This window comes from Eubalaena glacialis, chromosome 2, assembly GCF_028564815.1.
Source record: "Eubalaena glacialis isolate mEubGla1 chromosome 2, mEubGla1.1.hap2.+ XY, whole genome shotgun sequence".
NCBI classification, from domain to species: Eukaryota; Metazoa; Chordata; class Mammalia; order Artiodactyla; family Balaenidae; genus Eubalaena; species Eubalaena glacialis.
In genome coordinates, this window is record NC_083717.1 from 25399755 (window position 1) to 25425926 (window position 26172).

At 44.3% G+C, this 26172-nt stretch overlaps 1 protein-coding gene and 1 long non-coding RNA gene across 4 annotated transcripts in view; one reads left to right on the top strand and one right to left on the bottom strand.

The window, feature by feature from the left end:
- The window catches only part of LOC133084863 (uncharacterized), a 165599-nt gene extending 139875 nt beyond the window's left edge, over positions 1 to 25724 (bottom strand). The window contains exon 1 of the long non-coding RNA XR_009699478.1: positions 25666 to 25724. This is a non-coding gene — a long non-coding RNA (uncharacterized LOC133084863). The remainder of the gene's footprint in view (positions 1 to 25665) is intronic.
- Positions 1 to 26172, top strand: part of PRKCQ (protein kinase C theta) — a 145943-nt gene that overhangs the window by 105168 nt on the left and 14603 nt on the right. For all 3 annotated transcript variants that reach the window (XM_061181650.1, XM_061181651.1, XM_061181652.1), the window contains 4 exons: positions 6195 to 6286; positions 8204 to 8266; positions 15637 to 15775; positions 22014 to 22202. In XM_061181650.1, coding sequence (XP_061037633.1) covers positions 6195 to 6286; positions 8204 to 8266; positions 15637 to 15775; positions 22014 to 22202 — 483 coding nt within the window. The remainder of the gene's footprint in view (positions 1 to 6194; positions 6287 to 8203; positions 8267 to 15636; positions 15776 to 22013; positions 22203 to 26172) is intronic.

A 26172-nucleotide genomic window follows, 5' to 3' on the forward strand; every position in this document is an offset into this window, starting at 1 on the left:
CTCCCTCTTGCGTCTCCCTCCCACCCTCCCTATCCCACCCCTCTAGGTGGTCACAAAGCACCGAGCTGATCTCCCTGCGCTATGCGGCTGCTTCCCACTAGCTATCTATTTTACATTTGGTAGTAAATATATGTCCATGCCACTCCCTCATTTCATCCCAGCTTACCCTTCCCCCTCCCCGTGTCCTCAAGTCTGATGGCTTATTCTTTATGAAAAAGGAAATAAACCTGTTTTCTAGGGTGGTGTTTTAGCTTATAGCTCACTAAACAAGGAAGGAATAGATCAAGTACTCCAGATTTGGAGTGGCTCCAGCCTTCTAAATTATAAGCATACCTAAGACATTGAGTGTCAATGACCACACTGACGCAGGCTGTGTGCATGTAGCAGCAGGGGGTTTGGGTGAGCCCGTGTCCAGGTGCCCTGCAGGTGTGCCATCCGGGTGCAAGCTCCGTCCCCACGTGGGGCCCTGGCTGGTTCTGTAAGCTCCTGGCTTGGGCAGCCTGGACCCCAGCTCTGTGCTCTTCCTCTACACAGGAAGCCCCTGTAATGCATCCCCACCACAGAGCTATGGATGTCAAGAATGCAGCTCTCACAATTTGCAATTCCAAACTAAACCTTTGCTTGGCGGGGGACAATAAGTAGAAGTAAAGATGTAAACCTCCTTGGAGGTAGTCGTCAATCTGAAGGAGAGTCACCTCCAGTCTGACACTAGTCCGGACTCAGGACATCGGTAGTGTTAGTAACAAGGGTGGGATCCACAAAGGTAGAGATTCAAAGGGAATATCTTGGTTGAATTTAGACCACAATGATTTAAAGCATTTGGCCTTGAAAACCACTGAGATTAGTACATATCTGTCATCTGAAAGATGATTTTTTTTCCAGCTCTTAGATTGGCAAACTAAGTATTTGTATTTCTGTATATAGCTTTTACCTGCTTCCTCCTTTTTACCAGTATAAATCGCTTTCATGGCTAAATTTGATACAGAGATTTTACAAAGAAAATGAATACAAAGCAATTTAGATGTTAGAGGCCCCCTAAAGTGGTCTGTCATATTTTTGTAAGTACACAGGAGAAGAAAATATACCATTCTATCAGCCAAGTGATGAAAGATATTTGTAGATGCTTTGGAAAATACAGTACTTTGTACACAAACACACAGAATCCTTTGCTATTTTCAATTTTTGAAAGTACTCAGTATATATATTTAAATGACTTTGCAAGAATAAATACCTTTTTTAAAGGAAAAAAAAAAAGAGCCACAGAGCTTTGAATACCCATCTATCTCCAGAATATCAGCATTGATTATTTCCTTCGGCTGCCAGAAAATCACAGCAAAGCAATAACTAACTCTGACTCTCTTGTTTTTATGGATCTGGCATACAGAATGGCATGTATGCCATAGGTATATTTGCAAACTGGAGAGCTGAGAGATAAATAAATATTGTATCAAATGCTTGCTTGTTAGCAAGAGGTTCTTCAGCGTTATTCAGTGAATCACTTCTTCCAGTGGCTGTAATCACTGTACTGTCAAACCCCAAGTAAAACTGACTTCATGGACAGGATGGAAATAAGCTCAGTGTTTTATTGTTTCATTAATAAGAACCTTAGCCATTTCCCTGCAGGAGGGAACACCCTGAGTAAGGCAACCTTCCTCTTTTAAAATTCACTTTTCATGGAGCTACTTGACAAAATGCTATGTTTTTGCCGCCCAAGTAGGCAAAGTGAAAAACTCACCAAGTGCTTGGACTGAGAGGGTAAATCCTAGAGGTTACTGAGTTCTAATCCTTTGTTTGGACTCTTTTCTGAAATCAGAAATAATACATACTCTTCTCTGAGCAGGGGTGCTCGAGATCTTTCTCAGAGAAAGAAACACACGATTCAGAAACAGAATACAAAGACCAATCAAAAAGTGATTCACCTGACACTCTGGTCTACAAAACAGCGCTAACCCATTCTGTCCTAACCCATTCTGCTTTTCAGCCCTCGGTGCATGGCGGGATTCATTTAGACATTAAAGCGGTCAGGACCGTGACACACAGAGGTATTTGCCCCCAACTAGCCAAACTCTATTAGCACAACCAGGAGACTAATTAAACGGGAGGAAGCCCTCTGACCTCTATTTTGTGACCTTCTTTGGGGCATCATGGTAGGTCATAACGAACCCAGCCATAACGCTGACCTCCGTGGAAGAAGGTTCAGAGAGAAGGCTCATCTCTATACCCTTCAGTTTACTTCAAATACACACTGTTTCTGGACAAAGATTTCTCTTAAGAATTTTGCAGCATAACACCTTCTTACCAACATGTGTTTTATCATCTGGGAAGCACTACATAGGTCTTGTCATGTGCTCAATAACCAAAGTTTGTGAATTTCATATTTTCCTCCAAGAAAAAGGAAAAGAAATTAAGGTGAAAATCAGGGCATCTTTAGGCTAGTAAAGAGGAATTCGGTCAAAGGGTCTCACCAATACTTCTCATTTTTCAGAGGTTGAGACTGAGGCCCAGGGATGGTATGATTTACCTGATCACACAGCTGGTTAGAGACACACAGAGATGAGAATTTCCTCTCCGCAGATGCTGTGCCAGGAGCTGTTGACAAATTCTAAGTCCAGGGCAGTTTTGGACCATCCCATCCCCACCCTACCCACCCCCGACCAGCATCACAACTTTAACTCTCACTCCACCCAGAAGAATCATTTGCATCAGTTAATGTATCACCGACATTAAGAAGAGGGTCTTTGCTGGAATAACACGTGTCACAAGCCCACATTCCCCTCGCTTTGCCTGCTTGGCATTTTCTCCCAGCTCTGACTGGAACAGAAAGATAGCGCTGGAGGAGATTTAACTTGTTGGAGGAGATCTAACTCCCTGTTTTCCTCCTTCTTTCAAGATCCACAGGACTGTGCGGTTCCTTTCTCTGAGAAGTATCTGCTGGGTGTTTCTTTTTCTGACGTTGTGCAAATGAAAATTAAGAAATGTGGAAATACGATAATATATAGTGATGATCAGCACCATTTCTTGAAGAGACCGTCTTTGCTCCATTGTATTGCATTTGCTCCTTTGTCAACGATCAGTTGACTATAATTACATGGGTCTGTTTCTAGGTTTTTCTGTTCCATTGATCTATTGGTCTGGTCTTTCACCGATACCACCATCTTGATTACTGTAGTTTTATAGTAAGTCTTGAAGTCGGGTAAGGTCAGTCCTCCAGTTTTGTTCTTCTTCAGCATCTTGGCTATCCTGGATCTTTTGCCTCTCCTCCATGTAACCTTTAGAGTCAGTTTGTCGATACCCACGAGGTAACTCACTGGGATTTTGACTGGGATTGTAGAGAATCTGTAGGTCAAGTTCGGAAGCACTGACATCTTGGCAATATTGTCTTCCTATTTATGAACGTGGAATCTCTCTCCATTTGTTTAGTTCTTGTGATCTGTTTTTTTGACTGGCTTTTAAATTGTTTTACCATGACAACAGCTACCAGTTCTGAAGTGCAGGCTGAGTGCCAACGCTCAGCTAGCTTTCTACATAGGTCATCTCATTTACCACTCACGACAACCCTATGAAGTAGGAATATTACTCCTTCCATTTTGCAGATGAAAAATATGAGGCTCAGGAGAGGTTAAGTAACTTCAAGATCACAAATAGAGGAAATCTGAACTCGGGTCTGAGTACGGGCAAAGCCCATTATCCTAACAGTTGCCTTGAGTCCCGTCCCTCTGGATTTGGTTCTTCCTGACCCAATTCAGAGTTTCTCCAGTGGGCAGACTTCTCTTTCTGATACCCTTTTTGAACCCCTGCAGGATTCCTTTGGTTCTGAATAGTCCTTCCCCAGCCATTTATGAAAGTTTGAGTCTATTATATTTGTATTTACTCTTTATGACTGGGATTTGGGATTCAACTTTTAAGAGGTTTATCCATCCTTCAAAATGTGATCCTCAAAACCCAAACCCCAGGACCGCATGGTTTGCATGTGCAGACATTTATGCTACTTTCATCACAGAGCCGCCTCGCTGGGCTCAGAGTGGACCCAACAGTTCCCTGCATGAATGGATTCTCAAGACTTCCAAACAGCTGTCAGAATGTTCTAAAAGAAGGCAAAGATCCTCAGAACAGCATCCCCTAGAGGGATAGCAGGTCTCCCCATCCTGCCCACCCACGCTGGACTTCCAGGCATGGACTGCCCTCATCCCCTTTAAGAAGCCCACGTTTTAGCTGGTATTCACCCAAACCAAAGGTTTAAACTGAAGCAAAATGCCATCATAAATAACTGAAGACAATCAAAGGACTTTTTCCAGTGCCCTGGCTTAATATAGAGATGAGAACTTGAACAGATTCTTGAAAGATTTATTGTGGAGCCATAAAATCTTTTAGTAGAATTAAGTGTGGCATCTGACATGCTATAAATCTCCACTACTATTTAGTTAATAATCACTATGGTCTTCTTAGATTGCCCGCGGTAGTACACATTAACCACACCCCGCGCTTGCTTATATCCCCATCCACTGCACAAATTCAATGCCCAACCCTCACCACTAGGTGCGGAGTCTGATTCAGACACGAGAACTATGGGACCACCATCCCAGGGACGTGTAGAAGTTAAGATCGACCTTTTGCCTCCAGTCACCTTCCCCCACTTTCTCCAAGTCCAAACTGACAAATTGTAAATTCCGAAATTTCAACCTTTATAGGAATTTGTAAGCATCCTAACGTTTCAAAGGAACCTTCCATCTGAGGTCTATGATAAACGGTCTTATTTTAAGCTTGTATACCTCTCATTCTCCTGAGTACTTAAGAGATGCCACCGCTGTGTGTACAGGCCACCCTAGTTTCGGGTACAAAGGTAAAGGTGAGAAGCTGTTCATATGGTACTTATGGGAACAAGAGCCAGCAGGAAGGTGTGCTAATGAGGAAGCAGGTGTGTACAGATGGGGCAAGTGATGAATCTCAAACCATGTCCAAAATATCAATGTTAAGTTAGGATTTCTGTCAGCAGAGGATTTGGGCCTGTCCCCAAGAGAAAGGGTGGGCTCCAGGTAAGGATACATGGCACAGAAAACTAGATCTGAGGTCATCTTTGGAAAAAGCAGGACGTTTACCTTTACCTGACTTATTGAGAGAATCGCCACCATCGTGGTTTCCCGGTTCTGTGGGGATACAGCCTTAGTACCCATGGCAGGCAGTGTGTGCCACTGTCAGACCAGAACACGGTTTCCACGGCACCTCAGATGCCCCGGGGCCTCGGTTAGTCTCACATCAAGACTTAAAGGTTAATCCTTTTAAAAAAAAAAAAAAAAATCACCCAGGTGAGATTTCCAGGTGCAAATTCATGCACAGACACGCCAACTGTCTCCACACTGAGCAGATTACTAATTCTGTGGTTCACGAGGACTCTCAAAATCAGGGTGCTCCAAGGGTCATAAATATACGTATTGAGGAACTCTTGTCTCACACCATGGAGGAGCTCAGGCTCCCTGGAATCAGCCACCTCTGATACTTCGACCACGGTCCGAAGACCACTCAGCCTTGCTTTTGACAGCTGCCATTCAGGGGCAGCGGCTCTAACAACATGCATGGCGTCCTGTTAGGAGCAACACAGCTTATAAGCTGTGACTTGCAACAGGTGAAGTCAGGACTGGAGGGAAGTAAGCCCAGACTTGACTGTGAGCTCCCTGAAGGCAGGGCTGTCTCCATCTTGGATGGATGAGGCAGGCATGAGCATGCCCACTCTCACTCTGGCCATGCCTGAAGAATACATTCAGAACTACTTACTGAGTGTTGAACGGGTGAACGCTTTCAAGCCCTGCCCCTGTAGTCAGAGCCCCCGGTTTGTACTCTTTACCATCCTACACACTGTCAATTTCAGTAGGTATACAGCCAGCACCCATTAAGTGCCCAAGACCATCCCACTGTCGGGCGGTCAAGTCCGGGTGGACCCTCCCTCGTGCTGTGCCCCATCTGCTGCATGCTAGCATCCAGGCATCCTAGCAAACATCACACGTATTCCTCCTGGATTCCCCAGGTTTCTTGGGGTTCAGAAATGCTATACAGATCCACTAAATTGTCTTGCCAGCCTTTTTATAAGGGATTTCAAGACAGAATTGGTTCCTCTGAAATAATGAAATCCATTTAAAAAGTAATCCTTGTTTTCTTATTTTCAAGAAGCTCACAGTTGGGATCGTTGTGTCTTTCCACAGGAAAACCTCTTTTTTGTGATGGAGTATCTCAACGGAGGAGACTTAATGTACCACATCCAGAGCTGCCACAAGTTCGATCTTTGCAGAGCCACGTAAGAGCCCTTGTAGGGTTGGGGGGTTCCCACTGGTCTTGTCAGGGACTGGGGTCCACTGTGCCCGCACCATGCTTTTCCCCACGTGGCACTTTTCCTGTTTCTCACTCAGTGGGCCTAAACCCCAGGGTGAGGTGACCCCCGGAACACATCCAATGAGGCAACTGTTTTCCCAGCTTGTGAAGCTTAAATTCCAGTCGCTTTTATTTCATTTCTCTGCCGCGAGATCCACTACTTAGTTTCTTAAGGAGCCACCCCACTTCATCAGGCTTCTAAATCATCTGAACCCAGAAGCAATATTTGCCCCTTGAATAGAAGTCAAATGGAGCACAGATGGGCAAGGCGGTCACTGGATGGGGCTTCGTGGAGGCCTTTCAAGGGAAGCTCAGTGTGAAGGCACCAAGCAGTCAGCTCTGGGGGCAGGAGAATTAGGAAATAGGAAGAGACATTTGCTCTCTCTCGAGAATACGTTCTCCTTCTTTGGCATCAAGCCACTCTAGGCGCTGGCGAAATCGAGCAGGGTGGGTTTACTAGGTGGGACTGCAGCTGAGTCCCACAGAAGCCCCGCACCCTTCCTCCCTCAAGCCCTCTTTCCTGAGTCATCAAACCACTGAGACGGTCAAACACAAGAAAACTGTGCCCCTGGCTCCACTTAAAAGGGTGGGTGCACACTAGCCTTGCTTGCTGTGCGCTCAGTAATCTCACTCACCCCTAATGAACACTCGGAGGGGTTCAGGTCGAGCTGCGTTGAGAGACAGACTTTTCCACGAGCTCCTACAGAAACCCCGGCTGAAGTGGCTGCTTTGTCAAATCCAGTGGGTAGCACGCCGCCGATCTCGTTGCTTCCAGGAACCATCGGCCAAGTGCCCGGAGATAATTTTATGAGATTCCTGCAGCACAGAAATCATCGGGTATTTTTCTGCTAGAAAGGATTCTCGGGGTCCCTTCCAGGTGTGTAAGGCATGAAAACCATCGCAGACACATGCTATCTATCTGTCCTCACTGCCTCCCAGGAAGGGGTTTCTGCGTTCTTCTCCAAGATCCAGCAGACCTCACTTGTGGGAAGTTCTCCCTTATCTCTAACTTTAATCCTCCTGTGAACTCACCTCCTTTGAGTCTGTCATCTTTGAAGGTGGAGAGCAAGGTATCACCTCCCAGCTTCTAATACAGGCGTATCTCGTTTGATTGCACTTCACTTTATCGTGCTTTGCAGATACTTTGTTTTTTTATAAAGGAAGGTTTGTGGCAGCTCTGCATTACCAGATGATGGTTAGCATCTTTTCGCCATATTTTTTTAACTGAAGTATAGTTCACAAGTATTTAATTAAGATATGTACATTTTTTTTAGACATAATACTATTGCGTGCTTCATAGGCGAGACTGTAGTGTCAACATAATTTTATATGCACTGGGAAACCAAAAAAACTCGTGTGACTCGCTGTATTGCGGTGGTCTGGAACCGAACCCGTGAGATCCCTGAGGTCTGCCTGTGTGCGTTCCTCCTCCTCTCAGGCTGCACTTCTTACACAGGAAGAAGTCAGGTCTATGTGGAATGACCTGCAGACAGGTCTGAGGGGTCCAAGTAGGTTTTAAAATAAAAGGGAAAATTATTTTCCTATTATTACATTTAGTGTTTTTGAATGTTCTATTAGCAAAAAAAAAAAATGACAGTTTGAGCATTATAGTTTACAATATAAGAATAAGCCCTAGATGCGGGTAGGGCTAAATATACCAGCTCCATTTCATTCTCTCGGGGCTGAAGCTGGATGCGTAGAATGGATGATATCTTCCTTTTGTTGTGATTAAAACAAAATTCCGTGCACACATTTAGCAGAGCGCTGCACACTCACTATATAAAAAGGGGAATTTTTTTTCCTAGTAAACATTCATGTTGAGCCTTGATTTTCCTTCCCTCAGGTTCTATGCTGCCGAAATCATTCTCGGTCTGCAGTTCCTTCATTCCAAAGGAATAGTCTACAGGTAAATTTTACTCTTTGGAAACAAGTACTGGGATAACTGGATTTTCTGGTCCAGGTGATTTCATCACTGTGCTTGAATGACATGAAGTGGTCAGTGTGCTTTTGTGGCAGAAAGTTCCACACCCGGGCTTCCTGCCCAGAGTGACAGCACGGATGGTGATTTAACAACCAAGTAAGAAATTCCGCTCTCAAAAGCAATAAGGCTCTGATCTCACTTTGTTCTTTATTCCAGTCCTGTTGTTCTCCCTGTCTCCTACCTTTTGTCTCATTTCCTTCCGTTTCTTTCTCTTTGGCCTCTTATTGTTGCTTGCTTTCTTCTGTCTTTTGTATCTCTCCTTCTTGCCTGTATTTGCATATTGAATGTCCTCCTTTCGGGCGAGGGAGGAGGGGAGGCCTTCCTTGAACAAACACACCTGCAAAAACCTACAAGCCTACAGCTTGTCCGCATGCCCAGGATGCCGTGTGTACCCTCTTTCTTGAGTGGATGTCTGTCCAGAATCTATTGGACACCATCATTTCACATCCTTCTTGGATGAAAGCTAATGTACTTCAGTCTCCTTACTTCTCTCAAAGCACAGTTGACACTTACTTATCATACAGATCTTCAAAGGCTTAGTTGTTTCATTTCCAACTCACTGCAGATTGGGTGGGGTGGGGGGAGTATATTGAAGAAAAAAAAAAAAAAGGAAGGAAGGAGCTGGACAGGATACTGGCTGAGAAGCTGGAGGCCTACACAGTGGCCACTGGTGACAAGGGAAGCTGAGAACCGACATAAAGGGAAGATGCAGGACAACCTCAAGGCCCCAAGACAGTGGGGTCAAATGCTTTTCTGCAGCAGATGCTCACAGGAATGACCGGAGTCATCAGTACAGGCTAAGTGATGCTCTACACAGATTGTTGAAGATGGCAAACTGTGTATAATACAGTCCAGAAGCATTCCGTCCGGGATGGCCAGTACTGGGCTTTGGTGCTTACAGAATAGGCTGAAAATTCACTTAGGGAAACCTCTCCGTTTCCAGAGGGTACAGCCAAGTGAGGGCTGCCCCATTTAGAGCCCAGAACTAAAGACTTAGGGGAGGTTTTGGAACTCATTTTTCTTAAGCCGTCTCTTTGGCATCCTTTGGATATACTTTTGTATTTGGGGGAGCGGGGGCTATCTACAAAACAATAGATTAAATATCTGTTTTATACCATTCTTTAATCTTCAGGAAAGTGAGAAATACTCACCAGTACACTGAAAACCCTGATCAGATTCCATGGTTGTTTTCCTCTTTATATCTGTAATGCCTGCAATATCCCTAAGATATACCTATACTGAGACACTCAGTAGATTGTGTGGGATGGATGGATAGGAAAGAGGGAGGAAAAGTTAGGAAGATCGGAGAGAAGAGAGATCTTAGGGCTGAAAGGGACCTCATGCAACCAAACCCCACATGCCCCAGTATAGTCTCTTTTTCCACATCACGATGTGTCTATTATTTCATCTTGTAAATTATTGACACTCAGGACAAAGACCAATGAGGGTCCATAAGTGTCTTTAATATCATAATTGTACCCATTTTACAGCTCTTACTACACCCATGACAAATATTTTCTAAGGCTTCTTATGCACCACAAAGAAAGAATCCTGGGTTTATTTAGCAGTGTACTCACTGAGGTTGTAGGAGATCCTTGAAAGACATGGAATAATTAAAACTGGGGGAGGTCATCCAGCAGGTACACTGACACTGAGATTGGCCTTAAGACATTATTCAACTGCCCATTGTAACTTTACTGGCCTAAACTTTTCATTGGGCCACTGAATTAACAAGGGGATTCTATTAGTTTCCTTTTTCTGACCACTAATGATTATCATATTAGTTTTGAAGGGTTGCCGTATGAAATTAGCACAAACCTGATGGCTTAAGCCAATAGAATTTATTCCCTCACAGCTCTGGAGTCCAGAGGTCCAAAATCAAGGTGTCAGCAGGGCCACGCTCCCTCTGCAGGCTCTAGGGGAGGATCCTTCCTTGCCCCCTCCAGTTTTTGGTGGCCCCAGGTGTTCCTGGGCTTGGGATCACTCCAGTCTCTGCCTCAGTCTTCACAGGGCCTTCTCTTCTCCCTGTGTCTTCCCTGTATGTCTCTTACAAAGACACTTGACATTGGATTTAGGGACCACCCAGATAATCCAAGATGATCTAATTTCAAGATCCTTAACTTGATTACATCTACAAATACCCTTTTTCCAAATAAGGTCTCACTCACAAGATTCCAGGGACTAGGACATAAATATCTTTTGGGGGGGGGGCGCCATTAAACCCACTACAACTGGTAACGAAGATGGACCAGCCACTAAACACACAGCCTTGGTTAAGCATTGTGGTGGATGCAAAAGCTATAGAAGTCCGAACCTCTGGATCCATAATTAAACCACTTTCTGGATTTTTATTTTGGGTTTTTTTGGAGGTAAAATATAAGTACATGAAAAGCCACAAACAGCATACTCTAAAAAAAGTCTAAGTGAATAAGATTCTAATTAAAAGTAAGTGCCAGGACTTCCCTGGTAGCACAGTGGTTAAGAATCCGCCTGCCAATGCAGGGGACACGGGTTCGAGCCCTGGTCCGGGAAGATCCCACATGCCGCGGAGCAACTAAGCCCATGCGCCACAACTACTGAGCCTGCGCTCTAGAGCCCACGAGCCACAACTACCGAGCCCGCGTGCCACAACTACTGAGCCTGCGCTCTAGAGCCCATGAGCCACAACTACTGAAGCCCATGAGCCACAACTACTGAAGCCCGCACACCTAGAGCCCATGCTCTGCAACAAGAGAAGCCACCACAATGAGAAGCCTGCACACCACAACGAAGAGTAGCCCCCGCTCACCGCAACTAGAGAAAACTCACATGCAGCAACGAAGACCCAATGCAGCCAAACATAAATAAATAAAATAAGTTTATTAAAAAAAAAAAAAAAAGTAAGTGCCAAAGGGAAGAAAAATGAAGGTATCATCAGAAATGGGTGAGGGTATGCCAACAAAAAGTTCCTATCAGAAAGAGGATTTTTTTTTTTAAGGGGGAGAGGCTTTATAAATGGAAGAAATGACTCCAGAAAAGGCACAGAAATAGGGGTAAGGAGGTCTAGTGGAGGAATATTAAACAAATTGTGTCCAGCTTTTCTCGAAAGGCTGTTGTTGGCAGTCACAAGAATTGAGGCCAAGAGATGTAGAGAAGCAGGTGGGAACATCAATCATCTACCATTACTGGTGGAATCGTAAAAGTGGTGGCATCTTAAAAGATGCCTCAGCCCTGGCTTAGGTTAAATGTAAAACCAAGGAGCTGGAAAATATGCAAACATAGAAGAAGCAGAATCTAGAATCTCAAGTCTTAGAAATATTAGAACTGAAAGGGACCTTAAGATGATCTTTGATCGATGACACTGGACCCAACCCATATATTTGAAACTACTTACAAATGCTTTCATGTGGATGATCTCATTGGATGCTTACAAGTCTGTGGGATAAGCAAGGCAGGCATCACTGTACCCATTTTATGGATGAGTCATTAAAGGATCAGAGAGGAGACATGGCTTGGCTGAGCTACTTAGTAATAAAACTTGGATTTGGAAGCTGTTTCTTCTGGCTCCCACTTTGCCTCTCCCAAATGGAGAAGCTTTGCTTATGTTGACAACACAATGGAAAGAAAGGCTTCCACTGAATTCTCGGTTGTACCTGATGCCCTGATGTGCAGCCCTTTGGGCATATGGGTGCTTCCAAGAGCCATGCCAGGTGACCTGGACCCTGAAGGTTCTTTCTGGGTCCTGGTGCCCTGTGAGGTACCTGTGAACGCTCTGGCCTTTGGGTCCTGTGGCTTCTCCAGTTAGTCTTCCTCTGCCTTCATCCCTTCCTGCCCCTCAGGGTGTCTGGCTCTGCATGGCAGGCCTTCTGGACCTTTCCCCTTCTGACTTAGATCTCTCAAAGCTTCAATGACCTCCTCTCTCCCAACCCTGTAGACACCCTGCCCACTTTAGAGGGTGGATTGAAAATTGAACATGAAGCTTTCCTAGCTTGAGGCCTAAAGAACATTCATTTTTAGAATTGACTAAAATGTACCCTTGCAATCACAGAAGACTCGAGGTATCTGAGCAAGACCAGTTCAATGCGAAAGACCGGGTGAGCTTGGTTTAAGGGGATGTAAAAGAGGGTAAAGCCTGGATTTGCTGGGATAGAGTGTATAATTTTAAGAGCCTTTGTTTTCCATTAGATAAATATGCATAAAAATAGTGATTTCAGATCAAAGGGCTGTTGTGAGAATCAAATGATAAAATGCATGTGAAAGAAATTCCAGTATTAGATATTATGTTCATTATCCTTCTGAGCTATGTACAGTACTGCAGCTGGATATCTGGCTCCCTAGTGATGACCCTAAAACCATCCTTCAGCCAAATTTCTAGGAACATACATATGTGGCTGTAAATGATACAAATATGTTTCCTATAGCAGAAACTCAAAATGATATCACTATTGCATAGAGTGTGGATTAGGAAATGAACCTGCCGTTTTAGCATAAGGAGTTAAATATGACCTATAATTGCACTTACTGGAATATAATCCATAAGTCACAATGAAAGTGGATTTAATTGAAATGAAGGAACAAGGCAGAAGGCCTGCCTACGGAGAAGACTTGGACATATTGGAAGTCTTCAGTCCTAATAATGAAAGTGCGACAGCATTTGAGTTAGGATAGGAGAAACAGAACCGAAACTGATCTGAATGTGAGACACACATTCACGTATCCTGGAGGTATCCATGCACCTGGTCAGACAGAAACCATCGCTGATGCATTAGTGACATAGGTCAGCAAGCTGGCCCAGATGCAAGAGGTCAGCTCTGGGGAACACCTGCTAGCAGCATCTCTGCACCAAAACAGAACTGCATCCCATGCTCACGTTCTCTGGCTAATTTACTCACAGAAGGTGAGAAAGCAACAAAAGGGAACCATTACTTGGGACTTAATTGTAGCCGATACTCACTGGTGGTGAGGTGGTCGCTGGTTGGTGATGAATTCACTCAAATGGTTATGGAATGACAGTAACACATGCTACACTCTCGTCAGAGCATCACAGCACAGCAAGTACCAAGCAATACACATTCCACCCTCGTGAAGCTTAGAGTTTAACAAAGGAGATAAAACAAATAGTGACGGGACTTTAGGATATGGGTATTGATTACAAGCATCATACAACCACCGAAATCTTTGCTTAAGCAGAAGCTAAGCCTCACTGAGAAAGCAGAACCAAGGATGCAGACCCATCAGAACCAAAGTGGCTCCTCTCTCATTGGCTGGGTTGTTCTTCGGGTTCCTGGGGCCTCTGTCTCTCCTCTTGGCCGAGCCACTTCAGTCTCTTCTTCTACAGGCTGGTTTTCTGTCCCTCCAAGGGCATGGCGGAGGGCGCGCCACAGCAGCCCTACGCGTCAGACACCCAGCCGAGACGGACTAGTGCCATCATGTTGCAACCTCAGCAAGTCTTCCCCAAGAAGAAAAGCTGATCCACTGTGTCAGGCCTCCACCTGTGGCTCAATCAACAGGGGCGGAGGAGACAGAGCTACTTGCCAGGCCCTTTGGGAGCAGAATCTTTGAGAAGGAGATTGTGAGCATCTTCTCTTAGAGGAGGTACAGAAAAAGGCAAGAGCAATAGCTCTCCCTACTCTCTCCCAAGGCGTCTTAGCTCATTAAGGAAGGCAGTGGTAGCCACCACCCACCACATATCCTTGACTTAAAGGAGTTTTCACAAAGCTCAGAAATTCACGGCAGATAAAGGAAGAGAAAGCTGGATGTTATATAACTGACTAGAATTCATAAAATGCCACTGACTAAAGTCGATAAAAGTTTAAAGAAACTGATGTCAAGTGTCATTCCTGGATTATCTTTTTAAAAAATCCATTTCGCAGGTACAGGATGACAGGAAAATGGTATAATGGTAGTTTGTGTGGGGGAAAAAAAAAAAAGGACACCTGGAGGTTTTAGTTTACAGTGAGTTCCATATTAAGCGTTGTTGTGATGGAGCTTCTAAAATAACTAGTGCAGCCACGGTGCTCAGAGGCAAGAGGACTAGACCAGAAGCTAAGGGTGCCACCATCATCTGTGAGATCATGTACCCGGAAGATACCGGTTTCATTCTGAGAACCATCTTTTAAGACGAAAATTGACAAATTCAAGATATTTGCAGGGTAGGGGCCAGAATGTTGCAGAGTCTGAATACCATGCTGTATGGAGGAATAAAGGTCCTCAACTTGGTCAAGGAAAGACAAGAGAAAGCTTGGTGTCACTTTCCAAATATCCAGGCGATCATGTGTGGTAAAGAAAGCATCCTCGGGCCAACAGGTAAAGGCACAGGGAGGCATAGTTTGGCCCGTTTTTTTAAAATGTTGTCACCACTTACATATCCCTAAAAATGAAGTGGGCTGCCCTACAAGGATACTGGTTCTCTAAGGACAGAGGAAGTCATTGACATGGTGTTCTGGTATCAGATGAATTCTGATTCTAGAATTAATCTGGATTAGGAACAGCTTTCCTTATTAATTGGTCTTAGAATTAGGTGCAGGATAATTTATCCACAAACACAGATACTTAGAAAATGGCATAAAATGAGTATATTTCTAGGCCTTTCTTCCTTTTCCGTTACCCCCAGGAAAGGTACTGGGATAAAGAGCCTCAGGTCTGTGTCTTGTCCATGGTATATTAGCTGTACTCCTTGGCAAGTCAGAAAGGGGAATCAGTAGCAACCAGCCATTGCCTTGAAGATTCAGTTTTATCTACACCCCTACCTTGGATGGAAGTGGATGGGTGTATATGTTGTGTAGTACTAAAGACCACCCTACACCAGACACATCACCAAACACCAGCCCCCATGACATTTCACCACCAGCTTATTCCTTTCCATCCAGGCTTTGTTTCTTGAGGGCCCCTCTTAACATTGAGGGATGCTGCTTTGCAGAGATAACGCATGACCTTTATGTGGCCCCATCTCGGCACCTGCTCAGCCATTCATACATGAAGTATGGAGGGAGCTCTGGAGATGGGCCAGGTATTGATACAGAAGATACAGAACTCGGTCAGAGCCAGGCCCAGAGAAAGCCGACCTGGACCACGAGGGGCTGTACGTCCAGTCCTGGGCAAGAGACGCTGGTCAGGGAGGAAACACCAAGGACGAGAAGCAGTGACCCTGGAGCGTTGTAGATGGAGGGTCGGGGTTGAAAGGAGAGAGGAGGACCAGCAAAGTACCTACTCATTGCCCTTCAGGCTGTGATGGGACGTGCAAGCCCCCGTCACAGGGCAGGTCCATGTTAACAAAACCGTGTGTTATTAAAGTGAGAATCTGCTTTGTTTTTCAGGGACCTGAAGCTTGATAACATCCTGTTAGACAAAGATGGACACATCAAAATAGCGGACTTTGGGATGTGCAAGGAGAACATGCTGGGGGACACCAGGACCAACACCTTCTGTGGGACCCCCGACTACATCGCCCCGGAGGTAGGACGCGCCGCTCTGCAACCCACCCGTACAACTCTGCCTCCCTGGGGCCAGCACCACTGCTTCCTCCTCCCCTGAAAATCAGAAGACTTTAAACTATTTTTGTTCAGGATGTGTATTTGTTTTTTGGAGCATTTGACAAATGCAGCTGCACCTAGGCGCCGCTAGTGTCGCCCTGGGCGCGGTACCCCCGCTAACTTCCGCACCTTGCCAAGGCGTGAGAGACCCAGCAGGCCCTTCCCATCCTGGCTCTCCCACCCCAGCCTTAAAATATATTCATTCTGCTCAGACCAAGCAGAAGAAGCAACTGGTGAAGAGCCAGGTAGACACTGAACAGGTTCATGGGCATCCACCTAAGTCCAGTGGTTTCATTTTGGGACCAGAGAAACCTAAATTGTGGTTTCCAAGCTGCTACTGTGTGAGCCTGGAGAGGTCCCACTTCCCTCTCCTGTTATCGGGTCCCGTGGGAGAGCCTATGAACGTTTAAGGACAACAACAACGAAAACAAAATAAGCCATTGCTCTCATATTCTGAGCCCCTGGAAGATCAGCGTTTGCTCAGAAGGCATCCATCAATGCCAGCTGCCCACCCCAGGGAGATGAGACACTGCCTTACCCCTTGGTCCTTCCCGCAGCATAAACTTATCACGGCTTTTCTATCTTTGGATCTCTCTGAACTACTGGGTGATTGCTCTAAAGTCAGGGGCTGTTTCTTATTCGCTTTTTAAAAACTTTCTTTTGAAATAATTATAAATTCACAAGAAGTTGCCAAAAGTAGTACAGAAATGTCACCCATATCTACCCTTCCCCTACTGGTTCCAGCTTACGTAACTATGGTACAATATCAGAACCAGGACACGGCTGTTGGTACAAGGTGTGTAAAGTTTTGCCCCACTTATCGTATGTGTAGATCAGTGTGATCTTACCCACTTTTATAGCCAAGGACGGAGCTCAAGGCTCGGCACGTTAAGGTGCTAATAGATAGCTTTTCAAAGAATGAACGAACAACGATTGATAAGTGTGTGAGTGGTGACGGCTGTCTGATGGATAGACAGTGATGGGCCTCTGGCTTCCTGGGCAAAACAAATTTAGCAGCAAATCCCTGTCATAGCCAAAGTAACTGTGGCATCCTCGGTCTAAGAAACAGGAGACTCTGCCCTGTACATATGTACTTAATTTAGATTTCACCTTGTTTAAATTCAAGCTTGGCCTCTGGTCAGCAAGAAATTATGGCTTTTACCTGTCCTGTCTATACATGCCTTACGCCATACCCTTTCCCAGGCGATCCTTCCTTCCCAATTCTGTTTCCTTTGGCATCTTCCAGAATTTACCTTCAGAGACTGGCTTCTCTCTGCAACTTCAATCTCATCCTCTCATCTTCAAGCCTGCTTGTCTTCACACAATTCCACTCCTGGTCCTTTTTTCTCCCTGTACATTCTCCATGAACAGCTATATTTATGACTATGGTTTCAACTGCAAAATCAGTATGACCAGCCCAGACTTCTTGCTTCAGACCTGTATGTCTGTTTTCCTGCTGAGATCTCCAACTAACTGTCACGGGCCATTCAAACATAACAGATCCCAAACCCACTCTCTGTTGAAATTGCCCCCCCACACACATGCACACACCCTTCTCCTTTATCCCTTTCTGGGTGAATGACATACACATCCATCCAGCCAGCCACCTAGCCAGAAAACTGGAATCCTCCAAGTCTTCTCCTTCCTTCTTACCCCTCCCAAATCCAAACACCAAGACCTTCTAAATATAGACCTCGGGTTCACACATCTGTTTTCATCCCTCCCCAATCTTGTGGTACTAAGAATCTCCCTTGATTCTTTTTTGATCCTCAAAATGAATCCCTTTGGGGATTAAATCAAGCTTCTCCAATCCCGCCCCATCTTACAGTTGCTGCTCTGCTCCAGGCCCTCGGCACCTCTGGTCTGGATCCTGGTGATGCCTTTTTACCCAGACTTTCCTCTCTGTAACCACCCAACTGGCAGTGCATCGTCTTTACATATTTTCAAACTTTTTTTTTTTAATAGTAATCTTTTATTTATTTATTTATTTTTATATTTATTTTTGGCTGTGTTGGGTCTTCGTTTCTGTGCGAGGGCTTTCTCTAGTTGCGGCAAGCAGGGGCCACTCTTCATCATGGTGCACGGGCCTCTCACTGTCGCGGCCTCTCTTGTTGCGGAGCACAGGCTCCAGACGCGCAGGCTCAGTAGTTGTGGCTCACGGGCCCAGCCGCTCCGCGGCATGTGGGATCTTCCCAGACCAGGGCTCGAACCCGTGTCCCCTGCATTGGCAGGCGGATTCTCAACCACTGCGCCACCAGGGAAGCCCTTTTCAAACTTTTTGATCATGCTCCCTCATCAGTTAAAAAAGCATCACCAGCATAGGTATATTTGTTATACATTATCACCAACTAATATAGTCTGTTATAAAACATGCAGAAGAAGGAACAGGCTGAACTTAAGATGAAATAAAGTTTTAAATAACTAAGTTGTATTCTATTAATAGTACATTTTATGCTTTATTAAAATAATGAGGCTAAATAACTTTGTAAAATCTTGGTTTAACACTTTATGATTCTGGCACTCAGAAGGCTGCTTGGTTTCTTTCAATTTCTGGTTTTATTGGCTCATAGCTGCTTTGTGCCTCACAAAGGCACACTGTAAGATAGATGCTACAGTATGTACATAAGGCAAGGTTCATGGTTGAAGACAGTGGATATAAGTCCAGAATGCACAACAGTGTTTTCTGATTTAGCCAGCTTCCTGTCATAACTAATGAAATGGTCACTGTTTTAAGCTTCGTTATAATGTGACAAAGAGCTGGTACTAGGAGTAAATAAGATCTCTGCACTTGCCGTTTTCTACTTTGCATCACTAGCATGGTCTTCAATCCAAGTCTCTTTTGCAGATAACTTTTTAAGGACTTTCCATTTTGTGAAAATGAGTTTAGTTCAAACAGAACCCACCGATCCCCTTAATTGGGCATGCAACGCAAATGACGCACCTTAGGATAATAAGTAATCGTAATAGTGATGCACCTTACGACGTGCTGAAGACAAATGCTCTAGCCAAGCCACCACCAACTCCTCCCGAGATGAGGCTTCCCGTTCCTCCCTCGGGAAACCTAGTCACTGTTCAAATTTCTAAATGAGGGCATCAGTGCCACTACTGGAATTTTTTAAACTCGCATAAATACAAGTTCTAATATTTTCTTCCCGTGTCTCGGCGTTACACCGTCTGGGTGGTCCCTGGGGTGCATGCACTGTTCTGAGGGCCACTGCTCCACCACGTCACCAGATCTACCTTTGTAATGGGAAGACCTGTCATGCCACGACTTTAAAAATATTCAGGAAGTCCCCATTGTCAGCTGGGTACAAGCCAAAATCCCAAGAGAAGTTCCTTAATATGTCTTGAGACATCCGTTTCCTTCTCTCTCATATCCCTTAGCCATGCCTTCGGAATCCTTGGTCTGATTTACTCCCACCTCCAAAGTCATCTTCTCCCTGAAGGTGCCTCTGGCTTCTTGGAATAGTCAGTTGTTTCCTCCTCCGTGCAACCACAGCCCAAGTGTAATCCCATTTGCCAGTAAACTGAATTTCTCACAGCTAAGGACCATGATTCATCCACCTTAGTGTCTAGTCTCCTCCTCCACAGCTCAGAGCACCCATCACCTGTTGCCTGAATGACCACACCAAGACATGCACCCCAAATGCCCATCTCTGAACATGTGCTGGAGATGGGGCCTCTTGTCTCTAGCCTCTCCCTTTTCCATCAAAATCCTACCCATTTTCCAAAGCTCCACTCACATGTCATCTCCGTTGTGAAGTTTTTCCTTTATCTCACTCACTGACCCATTGCCCTCTCCCCGGGGACCTCAACGATATGGGCGGAGGGCCCGGAACACAAAAAATAAGTGCATTCAGGGCAGCATGAGGAATGATGCATGAAAAAGCAGACTGTGCTCCCTCAAACCAGGGAATAGCCTCACCAGCCCATGTCTCCTGAGACCTTCCCCATAGCTCTGTGGTTCCCTATGTCACGGTTATAGGACCGAGGGTCTAACGTATAATTGGAGGTCCACACTCATTTTGACAAAGAATAGAAAATAGTTAAATAGAGAGACACCCTACTTTCCAACATCTACTAGCCACTTAGTAAGTCCAGATGGAATTTCAATACATAGAAGCAGCTCCTTGGAGAAAGCAGGAGTCACTCGGAAACCAGAGCCATAGAGGCATTGGTGGTCACTTGGTTTCTAAGGACGCTTTCCCCGCTGTGCACATCATGTGGTGAGCCGTGTACAGACCTCAAATCACTAGCTCCAAGAGGTGGATGGAATTGTAGCTTTCTCTTGCTCTAAGAGAGCAAGAGGGACTCTGACGTGAAGTGGTAATATCATTATTATCTGAATTATTTGAGTAAAGATGGGGAGAGAACAGGACAAAAGACAGCATGGCCATAAGAAGGCACCAGGGGCTGAGATAGAAAAATAGCCACTCCAGCCATTGTTTCTACACCAACTTCTTTTAAAATATAGACTAATTTGAGCATGAATTAGATCGAAGTTTAAATCCTGGAAACATTATAATAGAAAAGGAACATTATGTAGTAAAATTCCAAAAGACCAGGGTCCGGAACATAGCTTTCAATTCACTAACCAGGCAACCTTAAAGAAGACACATAACCTCCCGAGGTCCAGCCACCCTCCTTTGTTAAATAGGGATAACAGGACCTACCCCAGAGGTCCTTATAAATAAACACAAAGTATGGGAAACACCCAATACACATCAGCAGGCATTTGCAGACATTCTGTTCATACAGTGTATAACTGAGTGTGAATTGGCATTTTGCTTCTTTCTCCTAACTTAAGACTGAAATTCTTTACTAACATCCCCTAGCCTTGGAAGACTTAATTTCCACCTCAGCTGTCTCTTGTCCTTCCAAATTTCTTCCCATTAATCCGCCAAACGAAATTGCTTACCAAGATGCGATGCTCAGAGCAGCTTCTGGTTGCCTTGGGCTCCCCCTTGTGGCACATCCTGGGAATTGCGTGTGAACCGGGCCCCACTTAAGGCAAATGTACCTGAACTAAGATTGCGCTGTGTGTGCATCTTCATTTTCTTTATCATTCTCCCTGGGTCTACTTTTACACTATTCCTTAAGGCTAAGTTTATATTTTTAACTTTAAAATTAACCTCAGTATTCAAATATTGAGTTAAGGCCGGTAGATAGCATTTTTATACTGGAAGTCAGCGGCAGACTGCAAAATTCTGTTTACAACTTGATCTTTATTTTCACAAATATCTATCAGCTTGTTATCCTAGTCTCTCTTGGCATAGTCACAAAATTTGACTCTTTGTAACCGCGACTAGTTAGGTTTAAGGGGTGGACTTGGTCAGACGACCTCGTTGGTTGCTTGATTAGCTACAGAACTTTATGCAAAGACTCAAGACCATAGAAGTCCATAAAACACATGGGTTTGGTTTAGATATTCACCTCAGAGGCACTGAAGGGCTTAGATACACATCAGCTCTCTTAGGTCTGAATCTACCACCCATGGGCTCCCATCACAGATGGGAAAATGAAGAGCTGATGGTACAATTTAGTTGTTTTGCTTAAGGTCAGAAGGCGGAAGAAAGATGTTGAAATTCAAAAATGTTTGCTTAGCTTTGGTACTGCCCACTTATTTCTATCCAATCATTAACTTCACAAAAGCTACAGTTTTCAGTGTAATCTTTGCTAAAACCATGCACTGTCTTCATCAGTTATGTCCTGGGTGGCCTTGAAAAGTCCATGCAGGGTTTTCAAGTCAACCTCGTTTTTTGTTTGTTTTTTTTTTAAAGCCCATTTCTTTCTTTTTTTTTTTTTTTAGTAAGTCTGTTTTTGTTTTTTGGTTTTTTTTAAATTTATTTATTTATGGCTGTGTTGGGTCTTCGTTTCTGTGTGAGGGCTTTCTCTAGTCGTGGCAAGTGGGGGCCACTCTTCATCGTGGTGCGCGGGCCTCTCACTAGCGCGGCCTCTCTTGTTGCAGAGCACAGGCTCCAGATGCGCAGGCTCAGTAATTGTGGCTCATGGGCCCAGCTTCTCCGCAGCATGTGGGATCTTCCCAGACCAGGGCTCGAACCCGTGTCCCCCGCATTGGCAGGCAGATTCTCAACCACTGCACCACCAGGGAAGCCCAACCTCGTTTTGATTCATTATGTCTCTGCCTTTTGGTCACACAGATCCTGCTGGGTCAGAAGTACAACCATTCTGTGGACTGGTGGTCCTTTGGCGTCCTTCTCTATGAGATGCTAATAGGTCAGTCACCTTTCCATGGGCAAGATGAAGAGGAACTCTTCCACTCCATCCGCATGGACAGCCCCTTTTACCCACGATGGCTCGAGAAGGAGGCTAAGGACCTTTTAGTGAAGGTAAGAAGTGAAGTCAAGGAGACCTTCATATGATTAGTATTAGGTTTTCTGATCAGTGCTCCCATTCATTTCTAAATTCTGATTTATACATTGTAAACAGTAATTGTGTCAAACAAGATTTAAAGGGGATGCTCACCATCTGTTTTAACTGAGGCACCAATAGGATGAACATCAGAAATCAAAACGAGTATAAGATAGACCCTCACGTGCATAATTTACAAAAGAAATGCCCAGAAACCAGTTCCATGACTCTTGAATGGCCTTGCTTTGAGATGTAATTGGTCTATTGAACAAACAATTTTGGGCTTAAAATTTGTTTCCCATAGTCCCTATTCAACCTATTCAGTCCACCTGAAACTGTAAAATTCCTAGAAGAAAACATAGACCGTAACTTCATCAGCATCAGTCTTAGCAGTCGGGTATCCGACTCCACAAGCAAGGGAAATAAAAGCAAAAATAAACATATGGGACTACATCAAACTAAAAAGCTTCTGCACAGCAAATGAAATCATCAAAATGAAAACTTTGTATGGGACAAGATACTTGCAAATCATATATCTGATAAGGGATTAATATTCAAAATATATAAAGAACTCATACAACTCAACAACAAAAACAACCCAATTTTAAAATAGACAAAAGAGGATCTGAATAAACAATTCTCAAAGACATACAGATGGCTAATAGGCACATGAAAATGTGCTCAATATCACTCATCAGGGAAATGCAAATCAAAACCACAATGAGCTATCACCTCACACCTGTGAGAATGGCTCTTATCAAGAAGACAAGAGATAATAAGTGCTGATGAGAAGGTGGAGAAAAGGGAACCCTCGTGCACTGTTGGTGGGAATGTAAATCAGTAGAACCACTATGGAAAACAGTATGGAGATTCCTCAGAAAGTTAAGAATAGAACTACCATACACTCATATGGTATTCCACTTCTGGGTATTTATTCAAAGAACATGAAAACAGGAGTTGGAAAAGATATATGTACCCCTATATTCATTGCAGCATTATTTACAATAGACAAGATATGGAAACCACCTAAGTGTTTATCAATGGATGGATAGATGAAAATGTGGTATATATACACAATGGAATATTACTCAGCCATAAAAATGAAATCTTGCCATTTACAACACCATGGATGGCCTAGAGGGTGTTAAAGTTAGTGAAATAAGTCAGACAGAGACAAATACCATGTGATTTCACTCATGTGGAATCTAAAAAAAAAAAACAGGAAACAAACACAATAAAATAAAAACAAGCTCATATATACAGAGAACAGATTAGTGGTTCCCAGACGACTAGGGGTTTGGGGAGATTGGGCAAAGAATGGGTGAAGGGGGTCAATGCTATGGTGATGGATGGTAACTAGACTTTGGTGGTGATTACTCTGTAGTGATTACAGTGCTGCACACCTGAAACTTATTCAAAATCTTCCCCTGCCCCTGGATGAAGACTTGGATAGGATGTGTAACTTTCTGCTCACTCTTGGGTAAAAGACAAACTTCTTGTCACTCCTAAGTCATGAAACACTGTCTCAGCTGAGAAATTAAAGCTGTTCAGTCCAAGATATAAGTCATCACATCAATCTTAACTCAAAAGCAAAGACTCCTGCTCCCTTTCCTCTGGCCAAGTTCATGGCTGGCAGCCACTCACCTTTGGAGAAGGGAGTATGGTCATAGCGTGTCTACCGCATGTGTGTTCTCTTCCTTTCCAGCTCTTGGGTTTCTGTTTCAGACCAAACACACAGAGAGGCTGGAGGGATTATAAGGAGAAAGGACTGCTCTTATATGGCTGAGGGGCTTCCTGCTCTTTGAACCTGGTGGGTTTTAAAGCCAAGGCTTTGGGACTTCCCTGGTGGTCCAGTGGTTAGGACTCGGCACTTTTCACTGTTGTGGCCCGGGTTCAATCCCTGGTCAGGGAACTAAGATCCTGCAAGCTGCTCAGCATGGCCAAAAAAATAATAATAAAATAAAATAAAGCCAAGGCTTTGTATGGGATTCTAGCAGGTGTTTTGGAAATACCTATAACTGGGAACATTTTTAGCTGAAGCTTTTGACATACAGGCTGCTCAATCCATTCCGCAGCCCAGCTTCTGTACCAAACTCTAAGCCAGCAACACTCCACCCCAACGAGACTCATTGCCTGCCGAGTGGGCAATCTCACAGGCAGTCCTTCAAATGGACGCAGACCAGCTCTCCTGCCGTGTTCCCTACCTGCATCCATGGGAAACACTGTTGTATTTTTCATCCTGAATCCTTGACTGTTACCATCTTAGCAGCAATCTCCAGAATTTACCAACAAAGCCGGAGTCACCCACCGCCCATGATAACCCAGGATCAATTAAGAATCGGCACCCAGAGCTACAGATGTAAACCAGACTCCAAGAATCACTAGCCATAAACCAGGAGCTCCCAGGGCAAACCAACACAGAGACAGAGGAAGCACCTGAAAGCCATCATTAAAGATTTACACTTTAAGTCCCAGTTCACCTTTTTTGAAGATGCAAAATGCCATCTACAGTGTGACTGTAACAAGTTGTAAAAAAACAAACAAACAAACAAACAAAACTCATGCTAATTACATATCATAGTAAGCACCTACATTTATTGACCTGTCCCAGCAACTATGTGGATCAAAAAGACCTACAAGTGTTACCAAGAGCCCAGAAAATCTAAAGTGGACCGAGAATACAGGTGTTTTGATCAAAACAGGGTTTTGATTTGTGGCAGCTCTTATCAGCTGACTAAAAACAAAAAGTCATTTAGGAAAATAATTTTTAGCCCTGCTCTTCTTACAATGAAAAGGGGGCTAGGATAAGATATTTCAACATCAGACGCTATCAATGAATTTTAAATCCAAACTTATAAGATTACCCAGCCCGTCTTTTTTCTCATGAAGAACTCAAAATTAAATTTAAAGGGCATAATACACTTCTACCTCTCTCATACAGCTATCAGCTTGTCTAGGGTTATCTGAAATGTTGCAGCAACTGTGGACTTCTCCCTAAGGAATCAAGATCTTGAATCTGAAGTGCTGACAAAGCCCCAGGAGGAGACCCAGCCCAAGGCTGATGGTATTTAAAAATCTGAGACAGTACCCCTCAGTTTTCACTTTCCGATTGATCCGAACAAGCAATAAACTTAGAAAACTCCACAAACGGACAATTAAATTCACTTTTAATGACTGGACAAAACATCTATAAAATGAAAGCTAATTTCATAATTAACCACTTTAAAAAAAAGAGAGGACAAGAGTAAAAATAAGTTAGCAGGATTGGAACGTAAAACAATTTTGCTTTCCATAAGGGCAACTTCAGGCATTGTTACAGTTGCTATGTTTCTTTTAACTGGCTCTTGGAAGGACTTAATGGAGGTATGTTAGTTGGCTCTAGCTGCCATAACAAAATATCATAGACTGGGCGGCTTGGACAACAGAAATTTGTTTACTCACAGTTCTGGAGGCTGGAAGTCCAAGATCCAGGCCCAGCAGGGTGGGTTTCTGGTGAGAGTCCTTCTGGCTTGCATACGGCTGCTTTCTGGTGTGAAAGCTCTGGCATCTGCTCAATCCATGGCATGAAGGCTGCACTCAGAAGGCCTGGGCCATCAAAACTCACTGGTAAAAGGAAACAAGGAAAAAGCTTGAGGAGTCTGGAGGCCCTGGAGCCTCCACTGCACCTACCTTTACCGTAAAGCTGAACAGCTGTGCCTCCCAAACCCAGCTCCTCCCAGCTCAGCAAAGGGAGAGCACCTGGCAAGGATGTGGTGAAGGCTTAACTGGGACCAGGTGAAGGTAATGGAAATAAGTCCACGGAAAGACGCTGGGAGTGGTGGTTTCCAAAGGAGAGGAAGACTGGGGAGGAGGAAAGGATTACTTCCAGTTGGAGGAGAAAAGTTGCAAAGTCATGTGTGTGGAATATTATGCAGCAATTAAAAGGATGGAACTATTGACTCATACAGC